Source organism: Carettochelys insculpta, chromosome 14, assembly GCF_033958435.1.
Source record: "Carettochelys insculpta isolate YL-2023 chromosome 14, ASM3395843v1, whole genome shotgun sequence".
Classification (NCBI taxonomy): Eukaryota; Metazoa; Chordata; order Testudines; family Carettochelyidae; genus Carettochelys; species Carettochelys insculpta.
The window spans coordinates 43,596,577-43,613,988 of record NC_134150.1 but is presented as its reverse complement, the minus strand read 5'-3'; the positions used below and the strand labels follow the sequence as shown (position 1 = coordinate 43,613,988).

At 49.9% G+C, this 17,412-nt stretch overlaps 1 protein-coding gene and 1 long non-coding RNA gene across 5 annotated transcripts; one reads left to right on the top strand and one right to left on the bottom strand.

Annotated features, from left to right (window-relative positions):
* Nucleotides 1-349: 349 nt before the first annotated feature.
* On the bottom strand, nucleotides 350-6,205 carry LOC142020831 (uncharacterized). Of its 3 annotated transcripts, none has more exons than XR_012647512.1 (3): nucleotides 6,106-6,205; nucleotides 3,717-3,751; nucleotides 350-1,060 (listed from the first exon to the last, which is right to left on the bottom strand). It is a non-coding gene; the product is annotated as an uncharacterized LOC142020831 (long non-coding RNA). The 3 variants fall into 3 exon arrangements; XR_012647511.1 differs by lacking the exon at nucleotides 6,106-6,205 and adding an exon at nucleotides 5,232-5,534; XR_012647510.1 differs by lacking the exon at nucleotides 6,106-6,205 and adding an exon at nucleotides 5,094-5,221.
* Nucleotides 6,206-6,208: 3 nt separating this feature from the next.
* On the top strand, nucleotides 6,209-13,818 carry PSMD7 (proteasome 26S subunit, non-ATPase 7). 2 transcript variants are annotated; one of them, XM_075009050.1, is made up of 7 exons: nucleotides 6,209-6,452; nucleotides 8,170-8,256; nucleotides 8,864-8,956; nucleotides 10,661-10,758; nucleotides 10,852-10,932; nucleotides 12,397-12,488; nucleotides 12,777-13,818. In XM_075009050.1, the coding sequence occupies exons 1-7, from the start codon at nucleotides 6,224-6,226 to the stop codon at nucleotides 13,213-13,215; spliced, it is 1,119 nt and encodes a 372-aa protein (XP_074865151.1). In that variant the 5' UTR covers nucleotides 6,209-6,223; the 3' UTR covers nucleotides 13,216-13,818. The 2 variants fall into 2 exon arrangements, with proteins under 2 accessions (XP_074865151.1, XP_074865152.1); XM_075009051.1 differs by having other exon boundaries at nucleotides 6,259-6,452; nucleotides 8,165-8,256.
* Nucleotides 13,819-17,412: the final 3,594 nt, after the last annotated feature.

Genomic DNA, 17,412 nt, shown 5'->3' with positions numbered 1-17,412 from the left:
ACGTGGCCTACCCCCTCCAGCCCTGGCTCATGCGCCCGTACACCGGCCCCCTCACCGCCAGCCAGGAGAGGTTCAATGCCTGACTGAACCATGCCTGCCACATGGTGGAGAGGACCTTCAGCCGCCTGAAGGGCTGCTGGTGGTACCTCCTTGCCCTCCTGGACGTCGGCCTCCAGAACATCCCCCAGGTACGGGTCCGTGAGGCCCTGAGGACCAATTTTGATCACGGAGACCCCTGAGCACCTCCCTGGCCTTCCCCGGAGGGCCCCACACACACCACCCCCACTGCCCGCACACCGCCCACACACCATCCCCCCCAACAAGCACACGTCTCAGGTTCTTTGGAAAATAAACTCTGGATATTGAAAACCGGTAAACTATCTTATGTTCACAACAAAAACTGGAACCAATATACAAAGGAGGACAACCATATTCAAGGGGGACAACTATATACAAATGGGGGACCAGCGGATGGCTTGGCTGTTGGCCCATCAATCTGGGGTGGGCGTAGAGGGGCGCAACCCCCGGTGGGTATGGGTTGTGGCCCCCCCTTGTCCACGGTCCCCAGCATGGCCAGCTGGGAGGACCAGCAGGTACAGCCGGGAGGCCTCCACCAGCCGGTCTTCAGCTGCAGTGGGGTCCGGTCCTGGGGGACTGGCAGGTAGTATGGCAGGTGGGGCAGCAGGCAGTGTGACATGGGGGCGAGGCAGGTGGGGCAGCAGGGGGGCATTGGGTGGAGCACCAGAGGGCAGGAGCCGGGCAGGAGCCTCCCAAATCAACCTGGCTATGTCCCGAAATATGCCCATGGACTCCTGCCACGCTGCCCAGCGCCAGGTGGACGCCTCATGTTTGAACCACAGCCTCTCCTCAGCCACCTGCGCCTGCCATCAAAGAGCCGCCAGGAGCTGGGGGTTCACAGGGGCCATCCCCTGGGTCCGGCAGTGGCGTGCCCATCCCGCTGGCCTTGGAGGTGTCCGCGGGTGCTGGCGGTGGCTGACCTCCAGCAGGCTCTCAGGGACCACAGAGGGTGCCTGGCTGCTTGGGGCCTCAGATGGTGCAGCTGCGGAGAGGTAGAGAGGGACGGACAAGGCTGTTAGTACTGTGACCTGGCCCATGGCCCATTCCCCTCATCCCTGTCGGTGGGTGTGGTATCCCTGTTGGGTGTCCCCATTTCATGATCCCCCTGCCCCAGTGCTGTCCATGGGTGTGGGTGCTGACAGGCGCTGATGGCCATGCTGCCGTCCTGGGACCTGGCTGTGGCTGGCCAGTTGTGGGTTGGGGTCTGCTGAGGGTGTCTGAGGCTCCCAGTCATGTCTGGTGCCCCTGTCCCATGGCCCAGGGGTGTGTGCCCTGTGAGGTACATACCTGACCATCCACTGCCGCAGTCGGGGGAACCCCAGTGGGCAGATGCCCGGCTGGTGCTACAGGAGGGGAGGTCTATGAGGAGCCTTCCCTCCTCGCTGCTGGACCCCTCCTCTGCCATTCCGAGGGGTGGCTCCTCGGGTGGGCCCCAGTGTGCGGGGCTGGCCTTTGGGCCAGACTCCAGCTCCGAGGCCTGCTGGGGTCCTTGGCTGCAGTGTCCAATGGAGAACGAGGTGTGCCAGGGGCCCAGGATGACCCTGAGCTCCCTGTAATAGGGGCAAGCAGTGGGGCGGCCCCAGACCAGCTGTCCAAGTCCCAGGCCTGAGCGTAACCCTGCCGCAACTCCTTCACCTTGCTCCAGACGTGATCCAGAGTGCAGGCAGGGTGACCCTGGGTGGCCAGGCCCTCGGCCAGTCGGACAAATGCTTCCACATTCCGCTGCTTGCTCCCCATCACATGGAGCACCTCCTCCTCACTCAAGAGCCCCAGCAGGTCTCAGAGCTTGGCCTCTGACCAGGAGTGGTCCCTGCTGCTTTTTTGGCCCCCTGTTTGGCTGCTGGGGGTGCCTGGGTCCCCTGGGGGAACTCTGGGGGCTGGCTGGATGCCATGGCACTGGTTGGAGGGATTGGGGTCTGTGGAGGGTGTGCAGGGCTGCCACATGCGTGTGCTGCTGCCTGCACACTCTCAGCTTCCTGCCACAGGGAATCTGGGTCTGTGGTGCTTTAAGGGCTACTGCGTGCAGTGATCATAGAGCCCCACAGGGGCTGGACAGCACGTCTGAACCCTCAGCTGATTGCCGCCATGGAGGACCCCACTATTTCAAGGTAGCGAGATGTGGATCGTCTACGCACGCCCTACTTTGACGTTGAACGTCGAAGTAGGGTACTATTCCCATCTTCCGATAGGACTAGGAATTTCAACGTCTCACCGCCTAACATCGATTTCAATGTCGAAACAGCGCACGGTGCGTGTAGATGCAGCACATGCTATTTCAACGTTGTGCTGGCTACTTCGAAGTAACCGGCTAGTGTAGACGCACCCTCATAGAATCATAGAAAATTAGGGCTGGAGCAGTCCTCAGGAGGTCATCTAGGGTGTGTCTACACAGCAAAGTTATTTCAGAATAAGGACCACTATTCTGAAATAACTTTGTGAGTGTCTACACAATGCAACTGCTATTTCAAAATAATTTTGAAATAGCAGACAACTCGTTTCAAATTTGGTAAACCTCATTCTACAAGGAACAGTGCCTATTCCTAAATAGCTATTTTGAAATAGGGGCTGTGTAGACAGGAGCTGCGTTTACACTACAGCGATCTTTCCAAAGATGATCTTCCGGAAGATCTTCTTTCAAAACTGTACGTCCGCACACAAAAAAAAAACAAATCAAAAGATCAATCTATTCTTTCTACAGAAAGCATCCACACATCCCCTGCTCTTTTGAAAGAATAGGCCAGAGATTGAAAAATCCAGTGCCATGTGGACTGCTTTTTTCGAAAAAAGGACCTGTGGAATGTCTACACACACTTCTTCCTGATCCAGGAGCGGAAGAGGGCTTACAGAAGAAGAGCTGCATTCCTTCAACTTCAGATCAAAAGAGCACATTTTGTGCGTGGACACTTCACGTGTTCTTTCAAAAAAGGGCCTGATTTTGCAAAAGAACTTGCTAATGTAGACGCAGCCAGGGAATAAGGGCTATTTTGAAATAAGCTATTCTAGAATAGTATATTCTGAAATAACACTGCTGTGTAGACAGTATTTCAGAGCAGCTGTGCTTCCAGGGGCTCTAATCCAAAATATGCTCTTTGGTGTGCAGATGCACTATTTTGGAATAAGTTTTGCTTATTTTGCAGCTTCCCTGTATCATAGACACATTATTCCAGAATAGCATATTTTTAAATAATAACTTCAGAGTAAATTATTCTGGAATAGCACTGTAGTGTAGACATACTCCTAGAGACCCCTGCTTGAAAGCAGGACCAAATCCAACTAAATCATTCCAGCCAGGATTTTGCCAAGCCTGGCCTCCAAAACTGACATCTCAATAGATGGAGATTCCACCACTTCCCTAGGCAACCCATTGGAGTGGTTCACCACCCTCCTGGGTTGTAGTTGTGTTGGCTGATGATGTATTAATAGAAATGGTTCTATAGCTGCTTTAATATTACTGATCTAAAGATACTGTCGATTCTCAGAGTCACAGGCATAAAGGCCATCATAATCATCTAGTCTGACCTCCTGCAGATTGCAAGCCACTGAACCAAACCCACCCACTTCTGTAATAGGCCCATAATGTCTCAGTTACTGTAAAAGTTGATTTAAAGACTTCAAGTTACATTAAAGCCATCACTTACTGTATTTCAAAGCAGCAGCTGAACTGTGTCCCACACTGCAGAGGAAGGCAAAAAACAAAACAAAAACAAAACCCATTGCCTTGCTGCCTAAATGTGAGTGGAAATATGGTAATCAGTTAGACCCTAGCATGTAAACAAGATCCACCAGCCTGGGAAAGAATTCACTGTGGTAACTTTCCCTACCCCTCACCTCCAGCCAAGACCCTATTTTCCAGCCACTGGAAATATTTGCTGATAGCTGTCATGTATTAGCCATATGCCATTGTAGACAATCTCATCATACATCCCCTCTTTGTACTTACCAAACTCAGTTTTAAACTAGATAACTTTTTGCCCCCCCCCCACCCCCACCCCGTGCTAGTCTTCTTAGATGGCTGTTCTAGAAGTGCATTCCTCTGGTGACTGGGAACCCCCATGCAATTTTAAGCCTAAACTTGTTGATGGCCAATTTATATCCATTTGTTCTTGTGCTAACATTGACCTTTAAAGGCAGTATCTCCTTACCCTCCCTGGTAATTATCCCTCTGTTGTATTTATAAAGAGCAATCATATCTCCACTCAGCCTTTGTTAGTGAGTCAAGCTCAGGACCAACCCGACCATATAGGTGACTGAGGCAGTCACTTAATGTGCTAGGCTTTATGGGGCACCAAATTAGACAGATGTGATTTTTTTACTCTATTTAAAAATATATTAATATATTCTCTCTCATAAACAAAACTATCAAATATCATACTTGTACAACAGTGCATCATTGCCACACCAGAGGTCAAGTTATATTATTTCTTTCACATTGTGGAGCATGGCTGTAAATGTAAATACAGTTAAAATGTGTCACAGCATAGCTTCAAAAGACCACCATCTGGGTTTGCTGCCTGGGGGCAAAGTCTGGGGGTTCAGTCATTCTCAGTAGCCCACTATTGGCCAGTTATACAGTTGAGTCAGTAATACTCGCCACTTCTAAGGCTACGTCTGCACTGCAAGCCTCTTTCAAAAGAAGCTTTTCTTGGAAGAGATCTTCCGAAAAAACTTCTGTCGACAGAATGTGCTTGCAGTGTGGATGTGGCCCAGGTTTTGTAGGGAAAATGGCTGTCGAGTGTGGCTATAGCCTTAATGAAAATAAGTTATGTAGAATATAACACGTTTATTAATTGGTGTATAAATGTGAATACATAGACATAAAAACAGTAACATATTTCAACATTTTTAATAGGATGGATGAGCCTGAGACACAGCAGCCAATGCTGCTGTGCGCCCATGAAATTTTATGCCCACCCCCCAGGAAGCCCCACCCCCACTTTGTTCATCCCTGACCTAGAGTACCAAAAAACCTTGGGCCAGCCCTGGACAAGTTCCTTTCATCTCCTCCCAAAAGGTACCTTTTCTGTTCGTCTGAGTAGCCTGTCTCCTCACCTTCCAGTTTGCATTCATCTTTCTTAAAAATGGGAGACCAGAACTGCGCCCCGTACTCCAGATGAGTTCTCACCAATGTTTTGTATAATGTGCATAACACTTACTGCTTATTAACATAGTAGCTGCCAACTGCTCAGTTAAGTAGAAATATAAAGGAAAATGTATGAGTTTCTGCTCCACGAAATTTGCAGTCTAGAAAGGAATTCACAGTTGCCTTGCGGTCAGTTTATTTCAGGTAGAGCAACATAAAATGACTGCAAAGCTCCGGTACAGCTGCACTCCCGTGAAAAACCACAGGGCATTGCTCCTTTAGTAGGCCCACGGCCCACAGGCTAAGCCAGTGATGAGCAACCTGTGCCAAGAGAGCCGCAGGAGGTCCCCTGGGGCCCCACCTGCAGTCACCGGGCCCCCGCTACCCCCTCCCCTACACGCACCTTGCTCACTGGGGCGCTGGAGCCCTGCACTTCCCGCGTGCCCCCGCCCCCCCACTGCAGCACTTCCGGAGCATGCAAACCACGTGATTCGTGCTCCATTTCCCCCTTCCCCCCCCCCGCCCCCCACAGCAGCACTTCCGGAGCATGCAAACCACGTGATCCGTGCTCCATTTCCCCCTCTCGCCCCCGCCCCCGAGCTGGAACACAGCCAATCGGCTGCTCGCGGCATTCCAGCCCTGCGAGGGGGGAGGGGCAGGGACGCGCGGGGCTCAGGCGCAGGAGGGAGGGTCACGTGGGGAGCCCAGGAGGCCACAGCTAGAACCGCAGAGGGCCGGGGGTTGCTGAGGCGTTATGCGGCGGGCGGTGCCTACACCCGGCACGGGTGACTGGCAGCAGCCCTCCGGGGGGCGCCGCCCCCAAGCCCCGGCCGAAATGTGAATGGCTGAGTGGGGTGGTGCGCGAGCGCGGGCAGCGCCGAGGCACTTCCTGCCGGCCCGGGCCTTCCGACTCTAACTGACCCTCCCAAGATGGCGGCGGTGCCTACCTGCACCAGACCTTGCCAAGATGGCGATGTTGCTTCGGCGAGCGCGGCCGTTACCGCAGCCCCTTCCGGGACCTTTCCAAGATGGCGCCTTTCACGCTTCCTTCTCGCCCTTTCCAAGATGGTGTCAGGGAGGCTCCGCCCCCCGCGCGGTGCATGCTGGGAGCGGCGGCGGGGCTGGCAGGCGGCGGCGGCGGCTGAGGCGCCGGGCCTGGTGCGGGTGTGCGGGGCCGGGATCGTACCGAGGCGGGGCCGGACCGGGCCGAGGCAGGCGCGATGCCGGAGCTGGCCGTGGACCGGGTGGTGGTTCACCCGCTGGTGCTGCTCAGCGTGGTGGATCACTTCAACAGGTGAGGCCCGGCCGCTGAGTCACGGGCCCGGCCCCGTGCGCGCTCCCCTCCTCTCCCCTCCCGGGGCCCCGACTCCCGAGCGCGTTTAGGCGCCTCGGAGCTCCCCGCTGGGGCTGCGCGGCCCGGGGAGGCCCCGGGCACCGGCTGCTGTGCGCGGACGTGGGGCCCGCAGCGCCCAGCTCCGTCCTGCCGGCGCCGAGGGGCGGGCTGGGCTGCTGCTCCCGCCGGCCCGCCGCGGCCCCGAGAGTCGCTGCGACGGGTCTTGCTACGTTTCCGCCCGCAAGTCCCCAGACAGAGAGAAAAACAAGCAACCAGCGCTAGGAAGTGGAATTACCTGGCGTGAGCAAAGGCGGCTGCCACGTACAGAGCGCGGAGCTGCGCGCAGGGACTGCAGCAGCGGTGGCTTTGGGGTTGTGATTTCATCTGGGTCGGGGGTGTAAGACGCTCGCAGTGCTGCGATGTGGTGAGAGTTGCACGGTTTGTCATGGGATGTCATCTCGGCTTTAGAAGGTTGGAGCAACGATTGCGTTAAAGGACACGATAGTCCCAGGCAGGTTCTTCTTTCCCTTGAAGCAAGAACAATTCAACCAAAGATAAAGTAACATTCTCGTACTGTGAAATTGGTTAATGAGTTGTAAGTACCATTTTATTAGGCAAAAGTGGTTTTAAATGTAATGTGCGTATTCTCTGTATATTGAAGTCTGGCATTTTTCATTTAAACAGATTTCTACCCTTAAAGCTGCCATTCACTCGGCAGAGCATAGATTACAGTCATCTAAACATCTAGTGAAGTTTGGGCTCATTTCACCTAATATTAACTTAATTGCACCAACTGACAAGCACTCTTAGGCAGTGTCAGCACATGCCCTTCCCATTCAGAAGGGGCATGTTAATGAGGCACTTTGGAACATGTCAGTGGGGCACTGACATGCATATTCAGCACCTCATTAGCATAATGGCAGCCAGTCATGGTTCAAAAGTGCTGCTTTGGAAACACAGACTGGCTGTATAGACGCAGGCGCTTCGAAATTCCCTTATTCCTAAAACAAAAGGGAATAAGGGAATTTTGGAGTGTGGGGTTTATTTCAGTGCACCCACATCTGTACAGCCAGTCTGTGTTTCAAAAGCAGCACTTTCAAACCACAACTGGCTGACGTTATGCTAATGAGGTGCTGAATATGCATGTGAGCACCTCATTAACCTGTTCTGATCTGCCTCATTAATATGCTCTTTCCAAATGAGAGGGGCATGTGTAGACACAACCTTAATGCAAAAAAAATCTTCAAGACAGCATGCAATAGCAGAGAAAGACCTACTATTGTAACAGTAAATTAGTGATGACAGTGAGCAAAGTTGAAAGTTTACTTCTTACAGCTTAATTAGAAGAACAAATGCAATAGTAGTCCTCTATTTTATGACAGTAATCTCCATCCATTTGCTTCATGGAAACATCTTGTGAATTTTTCACATCAGAGGATAAATGACAAAGTTAGTGCCTGGATTTAGAGTGCACATTAGATATGAATTAACTGAGTGATGATAAGGAACATATTCCGTGTTCTCCCACCTCCCTCCCTCAGAACCACATGCTGGTTCTCTTCTAACTTAAAATCACATGACAAAACGGATTCATTTAGATTGTTGGCGTTTTATTTCAAGTATCAAACATTTTGCATTCCTTCATGCAAACTGTGACAGTCTTTTCCGTTTAGAATAGGAAAAGTTGGTAATCAGAAGCGAGTCGTTGGTGTGTTGCTGGGCTCTTGGCAGAAGAAAATATTAGATGTATCCAACAGTTTTGCAGGTGAGTTTGGGTGCCCTATTCAGTTTACCACTAAGGCACCTGGCAGAAAATCACCATGTCATTTTGCATCATACTGGCACGTCACAAATTCTCTTCCCATTTATAAATTCATGACGATGTGCTGTCCATGTTTTCATGGAAACATGTTATGAAAGAATCAAGTCCCGCCCTGCCCTGCCTCTCCTGCAGCAGAATCAAGTGCTGAATGCTTAGGGGCAACTGTCATGGTAATTGGGCAGTATTCTTGGAGATGGAAGTTTTCTTCCTGAATTGTAATCGTTTTATGACCGTGTGCTTTGAGGATTCATGGATCAAGTTACCTAACTAGTGTCACTGCAGATGCTACTTATTCACACAAGGATCAAGTATTTCCCTGGCTTAATTCTAAGACTAATTCATTAACTGTCAGAAGACCACTTTGAAGGCATCTGCTAACGATACTCTTGTTTTACAGCAACATCTGCAGCGTAATGTAGCAGAATAGTTGTATTCAACCAAAATTGAGAAATATTTTCCCATTTGCGTGTAAGAACTTATTGTAGAAAACACTGATTTTTCTGAGAAAGTTTTCGTACTGGAACTTGAATGAACTTTGTTTTATTCCCAGTCCCTTTTGATGAAGACGATAAAGATGACTCTGTGTGGTTTCTAGACCATGATTATCTGGAGAACATGTATGGAATGTTCAAGAAGGTCAATGGTAAGTACATGTTGTGAGTGGAAGGCACACTCTGTCTCCTGGTAGCTCTGTACTTCCAAGGACTGAGACAATTTTGTGGGACTGCAGAGCTATCAGAAATTCAGATGCTGCTGCTGTGACCCCTTGTGCCAGATCGCCACTTCTCTCGTATGGGTGCAGATATCTGAATTACAAACCCAGGTGAAGTGATGAACCTTTCCCTTTTATTTGGCTTTTGTTAACCAAGTGTCATTTTTCTGTATAAGATTATGGGATCTGAAACTGGAGAGGCTACAGTAATTCCTCTATGAACATTCTCAGCCCTTGAAAAACACTTATTTAGACTGTTGATATTCTTATGATTCCTTTAGTGTTGGAGTCTCAAGTTAGTGCAGATCTTACAGCTTCTTCTCTTTTGAATTTTTGTGCAACGGGGCATGAAAGGCCACACTCGCTGCCTTTGGTCGCCAAGAAATCCCTGAGGCCTGTCTGTTCTAGGGTGCCATGTTGCATAACCTTCTCTGACTCAGGAAGCATTCAGAACAGAAAAGGGGTGTAAAATATTTTCCAAACATGCTCCATGCCTTTGTCACTGTCAGGGTAGAACACACTGCAATAAATTCTCTGGGGTTCTACCCTTTGAGACCACTCAGGTCAGGTCTACACTAGGAGGCAATGTCAAACTATTCTGTGCAACTCCAGCTATGAAACTTAAGCCGAATTCCTGCTGTCTCCACTTAATCTTCTCTTTCTCCTGTCAATTCCCCTTACCTTTCTAGAGCCGGTGGAAAACCAGCATCAGCAGGCCTGTCATCAGTGATTTGATTTAGTGAGTCTTTAGTAGATCCACTAAACTGACCCTGGGAGACTGGCATCCTAGTAAGAGCAAAGCCTCACAAATACTGACTAGAGCAGAGTCTGGCAGTTTGCCTGTTTCAGGAAGTGGAGCAACATAGGACATTAAACCTTGTGCTTTGAACGCCTTTGATTTCCAGTCTGCAGATCAAAGCATTGACACTAATTTAAAAAAAAAATCCAAGAAGATTTGGACCCGTGGTGCCTTGAGGATGTTTGCTTTGCCTCTCTGTTGTAAGGATGCTGAAGTCAGCTACAGCCTGTTGCTGGTGTGACTACTGCCCTGTTGATTATTTAAAGTTGTTTTGTATGAAGTGTTTTCCCAAGCCTCAGTTAGATGACCCAAGATGCATCTTACTTGTTAAAGGTTCTCCTGCGCGAGTATTTGCTAAGGTAGTTTTAGTTGTTTGGGGTGAGGCACAGATGCTCCCCTGTGCTACTCAGTGATAAAATGCTTTCTTGCGTGCACCTGTTGGTGAAGTGTCTGGGCACAAAAACTGTTTCTTAGGAAATTCCTTCCTGTGAAGCAATTTGCCAGTAAATTTTAAAACAAAATATGTCAACTTCATCTGACCTTAGCCATCACCATCTCATTTTCCATTCCTCAGCTGCCTTTCAGTAGCACAAGTCTGAGCTGAAGGACTGTAAAGTGCAGCAACAAACAAATTTCTCAAAACATGTAGCCTTTACTGTGTCTGCAAAGCAGAAGTGAGAATTGGACTGATGTCCTCTGGGAATTTTGGGCACAGCCGAGCATAAGGCAGTACATGGATTCAAGCTCTCATACTCCTCTGTGTAAACTATCCTCCTGTCTTTAGGAGTGTCACGCCCCTAGAATGACAATTCTAATAATTGTTTTTGTTTTTCCAGCTAGGGAAAGAATTGTTGGCTGGTACCACACAGGCCCCAAGCTGCACAAGAATGACATTGCCATCAATGAATTAATGAAAAGATACTGTCCTAATTCTGTAAGTAATGCACTTAAAATTGTTTATGGAGCTTCTTGGGGCCTGCCTCTAGCTCTTGAGTGGGTTTTGTCTAAGATTTTTTTTCTCCACCAGGTGTTGGTAATTATTGATGTAAAGCCAAAGGACCTGGGACTGCCAACCGAAGCCTATATTTCAGTTGAAGAAGTTCATGATGTGAGTGTTTAGTGTTTCAGTATTTTCGTTTTCAGACTATTGCAGGATTATCTGGAAAAGGGTTGCTTTAAGAAACAGATAAAGCATGTTGCCTTGTCCCTTAGGATACCCTTTCCGGTACATCAATTTGTCTTTTTCAGTTCAGTAGAGAAATAGGGTTTCATCTGCTAACTAGGGTTTTTAAGTTTTTCAGGCTAAACTTGCTAAATCATTGTTTGAACCCCCTGACTAAATTTCAGCTTATTTAAAGCAAAATTATCCATCTTCCAGCACTTCAGAAAAGCAGTTGTTCCCTACTTAAACCAAGGAGCTCTGCAGTTTCTTGCAATTTCAGCTAGCTGTACAGATTCATTATGCTCTTCCAAACCCGTGAAAATAGCAGCAGAATGGACGTGCATTTATGATGCAATTGATACATTTCAGTTTGTTGCAGCAATACTCTTGAGTAATCACAGCTTAGTCGTAGCTACACAAGCCTGGCTTTACTCTGTTAGTCACTTATCTGTCAGTGTATGCGCTACAATCAGTGTGGGCTTTTCATCCAGATTTAATTTTGATGGTTTTAGAATTAGAATCCAGAAATATTTAAAAAAAAGGAAAAAAAAACCCTGAAAACCTGGTGCATTTGCTGTCTGTGTGAGGCTCATGGTGGAGAGAGACAGTTGTCCCCAGGTTCTCCCGCTCTGACGTATATGGGGTTTTTTCCCCCGGGTTTTGTGGAATTTTGTTCTTACAGCTGTCGGTCCCCACCAGGCATGGAGCACGGTACAACCAAAATGAATGTAAGTCTGTCTAGGGCCCGTCTTCAAGTAAAATAATCATCATGACACTGGATATATCCCAACACTCCAGTATGTAGCTCTGCAAATAGACTGCCTGGAAGCTATTGAGCCTCACCCTATGCTACAGATGAAGTGGTGGAAGGAGCTACAATGTATCGTGGTACCATCCCCTCATGCATCTCTAGCATTTCTGTGGGTAGTGACGCCTGCCTCACTTTAACTGGTGTGCAATAGAAATGATTGGATAATTGTAGCTATGACCTCCTTCCTGACTTCCAATTGCATGTCTAGCCAGTCGTCTAGATTCACATTAAGAATATCAGGTTCTTAGTCTCCCTATGTAAAACTCCAAGTATTTCAGGCCTCCTTTACAAACTTGTTTTCACCATATCTGTGTGGAGCTCTCCTGTCCTGTTTTGATAGGTTTTCCTCACTGGCTGTTCTGAACCCTATTCTTATCATGCATGTCCCACTTACTCATCACATCAGAGCGCTGGATGAAGTGTTTTGGGCTTGTAACAAATCCAGGATCCAATAAATCTTCTTTGCTTTGAAATTTCACTGGAGCAGTTCTACTGTTCATTGCCTAAAACTAGCTCACTTGAGGTTACGCTGCCAAGCCTGTCATCATCTGTTCTCTATTTCTAACCTTGTCAATTCCCATTTGTATACCCCAATAAAGGATGGAACTCCAACCTCCAAGACCTTTGAACATGTAACCAGTGAAATTGGAGCAGAGGAAGCAGAAGAAGTTGGTGTTGAGCACTTGTTACGGTAAAAGTTTTATTTTAATGAAAAACTTTTCATCAAGGGTGGGGTGGCAGCTCACTTCCACCATCTAACAGTTGGTGGCACTAGCTCCTTGCCCAGGGATATGATACCAGGGCCTTGTTGCATGTTACTTAGTGTAAATTAGTTTTTTTCTGAATCCTTTCAGTGAAAGGTTTTTATAAATTTTACTTCATCTACTATTTAAAGTGGCCTTATATAGATCTTTCTAGCTCAGAAATAATGTATGTAAAGCAATATTGAAGCTTCTCTCTCCTGTTTTGGGTATTTTAGAGATATTAAAGACACAACGGTGGGCACTCTGTCCCAGCGCATCACAAACCAGGTCCATGGGTTGAAGGGACTGAACTCCAAGCTTCTGGATATCAGGAGCTACCTAGAGAAAGTGGCCATGGGCAAACTACCCATCAATCACCAGATCATCTACCAGCTTCAGGATGTCTTCAACCTGCTGCCAGATGTCAACCTACAAGAGTTTGTCAAAGCCTTTTACCTGAAAACCAATGACCAGATGGTGGTGGTCTACTTGGCGTCTCTTATCCGGTCTGTGGTTGCCCTACATAACCTCATCAACAATAAGATTGCCAACAGGGATGCAGAGAAGAAGGAAGGTCAGGAGAAGGAGGAAAGCAAAAAGGAGAGAAAAGATGAGAAGGAGAAAGATAAAGAAAAGAGTGATGGCAAGAAAGAGGAGAAAAAAGAGAAAAAATGAAAAGTGTAGTTTTTTATTTGTAAATTAAAATCTTGTAAACTAAATCTCTGCTGCTAGGAGGTTCTTTTCACTTGTTAAAGTGATGAGAGTTCTCTGTTCTTGCCTGTGTGGGGAGGCACTTTCAGATCAGCTGCCACTGCCCTGACATCTGGCTGGATAGATGGGGGTTGGGGGGGATTGGTCCATGCAAACAGCAGTTACAGTAAGGAGCAAGTAGTCTTACAACTGGGCAGAAGGCCCCTGTCAGGTCAGTCCTCAGTGTATTGGAGTACCGGGGGCGGAAGGAGCAAGCGAAGGTCAAGTGCAGCATTTGTCGTCATCTGCCAGTAAAACCTTGTTTCCCAAGGTGTTTCACTGTCTCCTGCTCTCCTGATACAGGTCTGTAGGCTCTGTGGGGTTCCTGCCATGTAGTGTGGCAAACCACTAACCTGTGTGTGTGAGCCTGTTGCTGCTTGCCTTCCTGCTGTCACTCCTGCTCTCTGCTTGGAGGGCCCTGCACAGCATGAATTTACCTGCCCAGCCTGGTGCTCATGAGATCTGAGGTCGGCCTCCTCTACTGTTTACTTCCAAGAGATGATTAAATGGTTTGGTTTGTAAATCTGACTTCGGGTCATTTTTAATACCGAGAGCCAAGAAGAATACAGCTGAGTTGGTGAGATGAGCAAAACTGCTCTGGAGCCATTGGGTGCCCAGATCCTAGCGGTGCCATGGTGCCAATTAGCACAAAGCTCTCTGGGCCAATTAGTGCACCTGTGCAGTGCCCAGGACAATAGAGCCCCCACTGATCAAGGGCACTAGAGGCTACCACTGTATAAATTCCATCTGGGCAGGGAGTCTGCAAGATACGGGCAAGTTAATCGTGACTTTAAAGAGCTCGTCCATGTTACTCACGTCCTTCCAGCTAGCCTTTGAGAGGGGCAGGTAGCTCCTTTGCACCCCTACCATGCTCAGTGACAGGATGCAGGGCAGCCAGCAAGCCGGTCAGGTGTAACTTTTAACCCTTCTGTGGAAGTGCAGCTGTGGGCTGCAGGACTCCCTGTTAAACATGAGGGCATTGGCTCAGCTCAAGCAGACCCATTCCACGCCTAGGGTCCAGGAGTGCATTTTTGTAAGGTGGTGATTGTCTTAACGCTCCAGTAACAGAAGCATCTTGGTGCCAGGTGGTGTGGAAATAAAGGAGCCCTGCATAAGCACTACTTTAAACCTGGGTGAATGGAAAGGGATGTTGGTCAATTACACTTTCCCTTGTCTGTGGTGAAGAGCCTAGGAAGTCATTGCTCGGGTGTCTTGTCAGACAGCATAACCATTTCCTCTCAGAGCTGGTGGCATTGTGATAGCCAAGCAAGCGTCATTGCAATTGCTGCATGTGCTGCCTTTCGTTCTCCACAGAACACGTCAAGTACAAACGCTGCTGCAACTAAAGTGAAGCAGGGAACAAGACTGAAATAACCTCAGTTCACACAGGGTAACTTTAATAGGGGGAGGCCACCGAGTGCCAGTCCTGGTCCCAGAAGTTCCTTGTGAAGTGCCCTATTTCTCCTGAAACAGAGATGGAAAATGGTGTAGCTGTAAAGCTCTGAAGGCCAAGATGTAGCTGCAGCAGTCAAGTCAGAGCCTCTGTAAGGTCATCACTCTTGTTGACTGTGCCCTGTTCTCACTAGGCAGAGCTTGTGGATTTCAGCTGCTCCCATGTAAAAACTAGAATGTTCGTTTCCAAGGCTGTCCATTGCCAGGCGGCTGCAATGGCCAAGTCAGTGTCAAGGCTTGCCCCCCACTCAGTCCCTTGCTGATGTGGTAAGAGTATTTTCCCATTCCAGGAGAAGTTAAACAGGCTTGTTACCATGGGACGCTTGTACCATTTGGAGGCCATAAATGCTTAACATAATTTGAGTGAGGGCTAGCCAATATACTTCCTTGCAGTAGCACAGGTCTGTGGTGAACCAGCTCAAGCTGACTCTCTTGGGTATGTATCAGGTCCATTGTGATAGGGCCCTGCCACTGCACCGTTAGTGAGCCAAGCCCTCCAGCAGGCTGAGCTAGTGCCCTGCCTGGGACCCCAGCCTTTCTGCGTAGAAGTTTGTTGATTTCAAGCCCCTTCCCTTTGCTGTGAAGGACTAAGAAAGCAAAACCCCACCTGGGACTAACAGCCACTTTACCGCTTGCTTTGTAAGAAGGGGGGGGAAGTGGCTGATTGGGGCTGAGGAAGGGGGTTAGGAACATAACAACCATATAGGGTCAGACCAAAGATTCTTATAGCCCAGGATCCTGTCGTCTGACACTGGCCAATGCCAGATGCCCCAGAGGGAATGAACAGAAGGGGTAATCAAGTGATCCTCTCTCCTGTTGTCCATTTCCACCTTGAGAAACCGAGCCTGGGGACACCATTCCTGCCCATCCTGGCTAATAGCCATCAATGGTGCTAACCTCCATGAATTGATCTAGCTCTTTTTTGAACCCTCTTAAAGGCCTGGTCTTCATAACCTCGTCTAGGTTTCACCACTCAAGCCTGCCCTAAGCAAGGAGGGGCCGTATATCATCCCAGGTGGCAGTGAATTGGTGAGTGTCACTCTTGTGAACACACTGAACGTGACAAATACCATGGGGAGGCTTGTGTAGCAGCTGTTCCTCTCGTGCTGCTGGCAATCGCAGGAGAGTTCTGCAATGTGGGGCTCAAATCTGATGTTTCAGCCCCGTGTTGTTGCCTTGGTTTGGACTTAAAGCTGAGCATTGAAACCACCCCCCCTCCCATGATGCGTGAGCCAGGTCATGCTGTGGCTTTCCCCCCAGCCCCACCCCCACCCCCCATCCACAAAAATACTGCCAGAGCTTCGTGTTAATTATTCAGGCAGCGCCAAGGCTCACAGGCTGGTGGTTCTGTACCAGTAGAGGACAGTGTTTCCTCATCGCCTTGACCAGAAGGAAAGTGGCCAGCCTCTGACGACATAGAGCAGAAGCTCACTACAGGGAGAGCTAGGGCAGCATTTGTACTGTGACACTATGAGCATTTTGCACCAGCGCTGAGGCCTAGAATACTTACGTCATGGAGGGAGTCAGGGAAAACAGCTCACGAGACATTGTTCTGCCACCAGGAACATTCATTAGCCTGCCAGCTCTGTAGGCCAGAGACCCTGCATAAAATACAGTGACCTGCTCCATGAGTTGTACTGAGAAATGGGGGAAAATGATGAGCGCCCTGAACCAGGAATGGCAGCCTGCCAAGCATAAACCTGCCTGCTCCCCATACCATGGGAGCAGAGCCCCTGGCTGAGGGCACCCAGCTGGGCCCTTTCCTGCTTGTACCACGCCTGCTCCGGCAGCACTGGGCCCACCAAGCAGCCTAGGAGTTTCCATAGGGATGGAACCCTGCACACCCCTTGTTGGCCCAGGCACTGAGCCACTGTGTGCCCCTGCTCCTAGACTTGAGAGCTGGCGCTGCTGCTGGCTGAGCGCCACAGCATGGCGTTCCTGTGCTCCGCTAGGTCCCTGACAGATGGAGCTGCTGGCCTGCCTGGCCCAGGACTTTGGCGTAGCCCATGGCCCAGCGGCCAAGTTCAGGGCCAAGGTGCAGGAGGCTCAGGAGCAGCATGGGGAGCTGAGCTTCTGGGTCCAGGCTAAAGATTGGCTCTGCTACCCACCCACCCCCACCACCGCCCTGCCCAGCCCCCGGGTACTGGAGCCTCCACCAGCACCTGGGCCAGTGGGAGGGGGAGCAGAGGGCAGTGATGGCAGCATGGGATGCAGCCCAGCCACATGTTGGGGGCGGGGGGGGGGGGCAGCCACTAGCTGGGCAGCATGGGGCCTGCGCTCCCACCCTCAGCGCTGCCCCCCCCCCACTGCCACCCCTTCCCTGAGCACCCAACCCCCACAAGTGCATTCCCTGGCTCCGGCCCCTCCCCAGCCGTTTCCTGACTCCTGCCCATGCACACACCTCTGTCCTGAGCCCCTCCCGCACCCCTGCCCTGATTCCCGCATCGCCCACAGGCCCTCACACTTCACACACACCCCCCCCACCCCCTTACGCTTCTTGCCAGGACTGGCCTAGCGCACCCCTCCCGCTGCCCTGAGGTGGGCGGGGCAGGTTGCGCACAGGCAGTAGCTGTGAAAAATTAGCTCCTTTCACCCTGCTGCCTTCAGGAACCAGGCCAAGGCCTGGGGCCAGCCCTCTAGCGGAGCCAAGACCTTGGAGCAGTGTGAAGC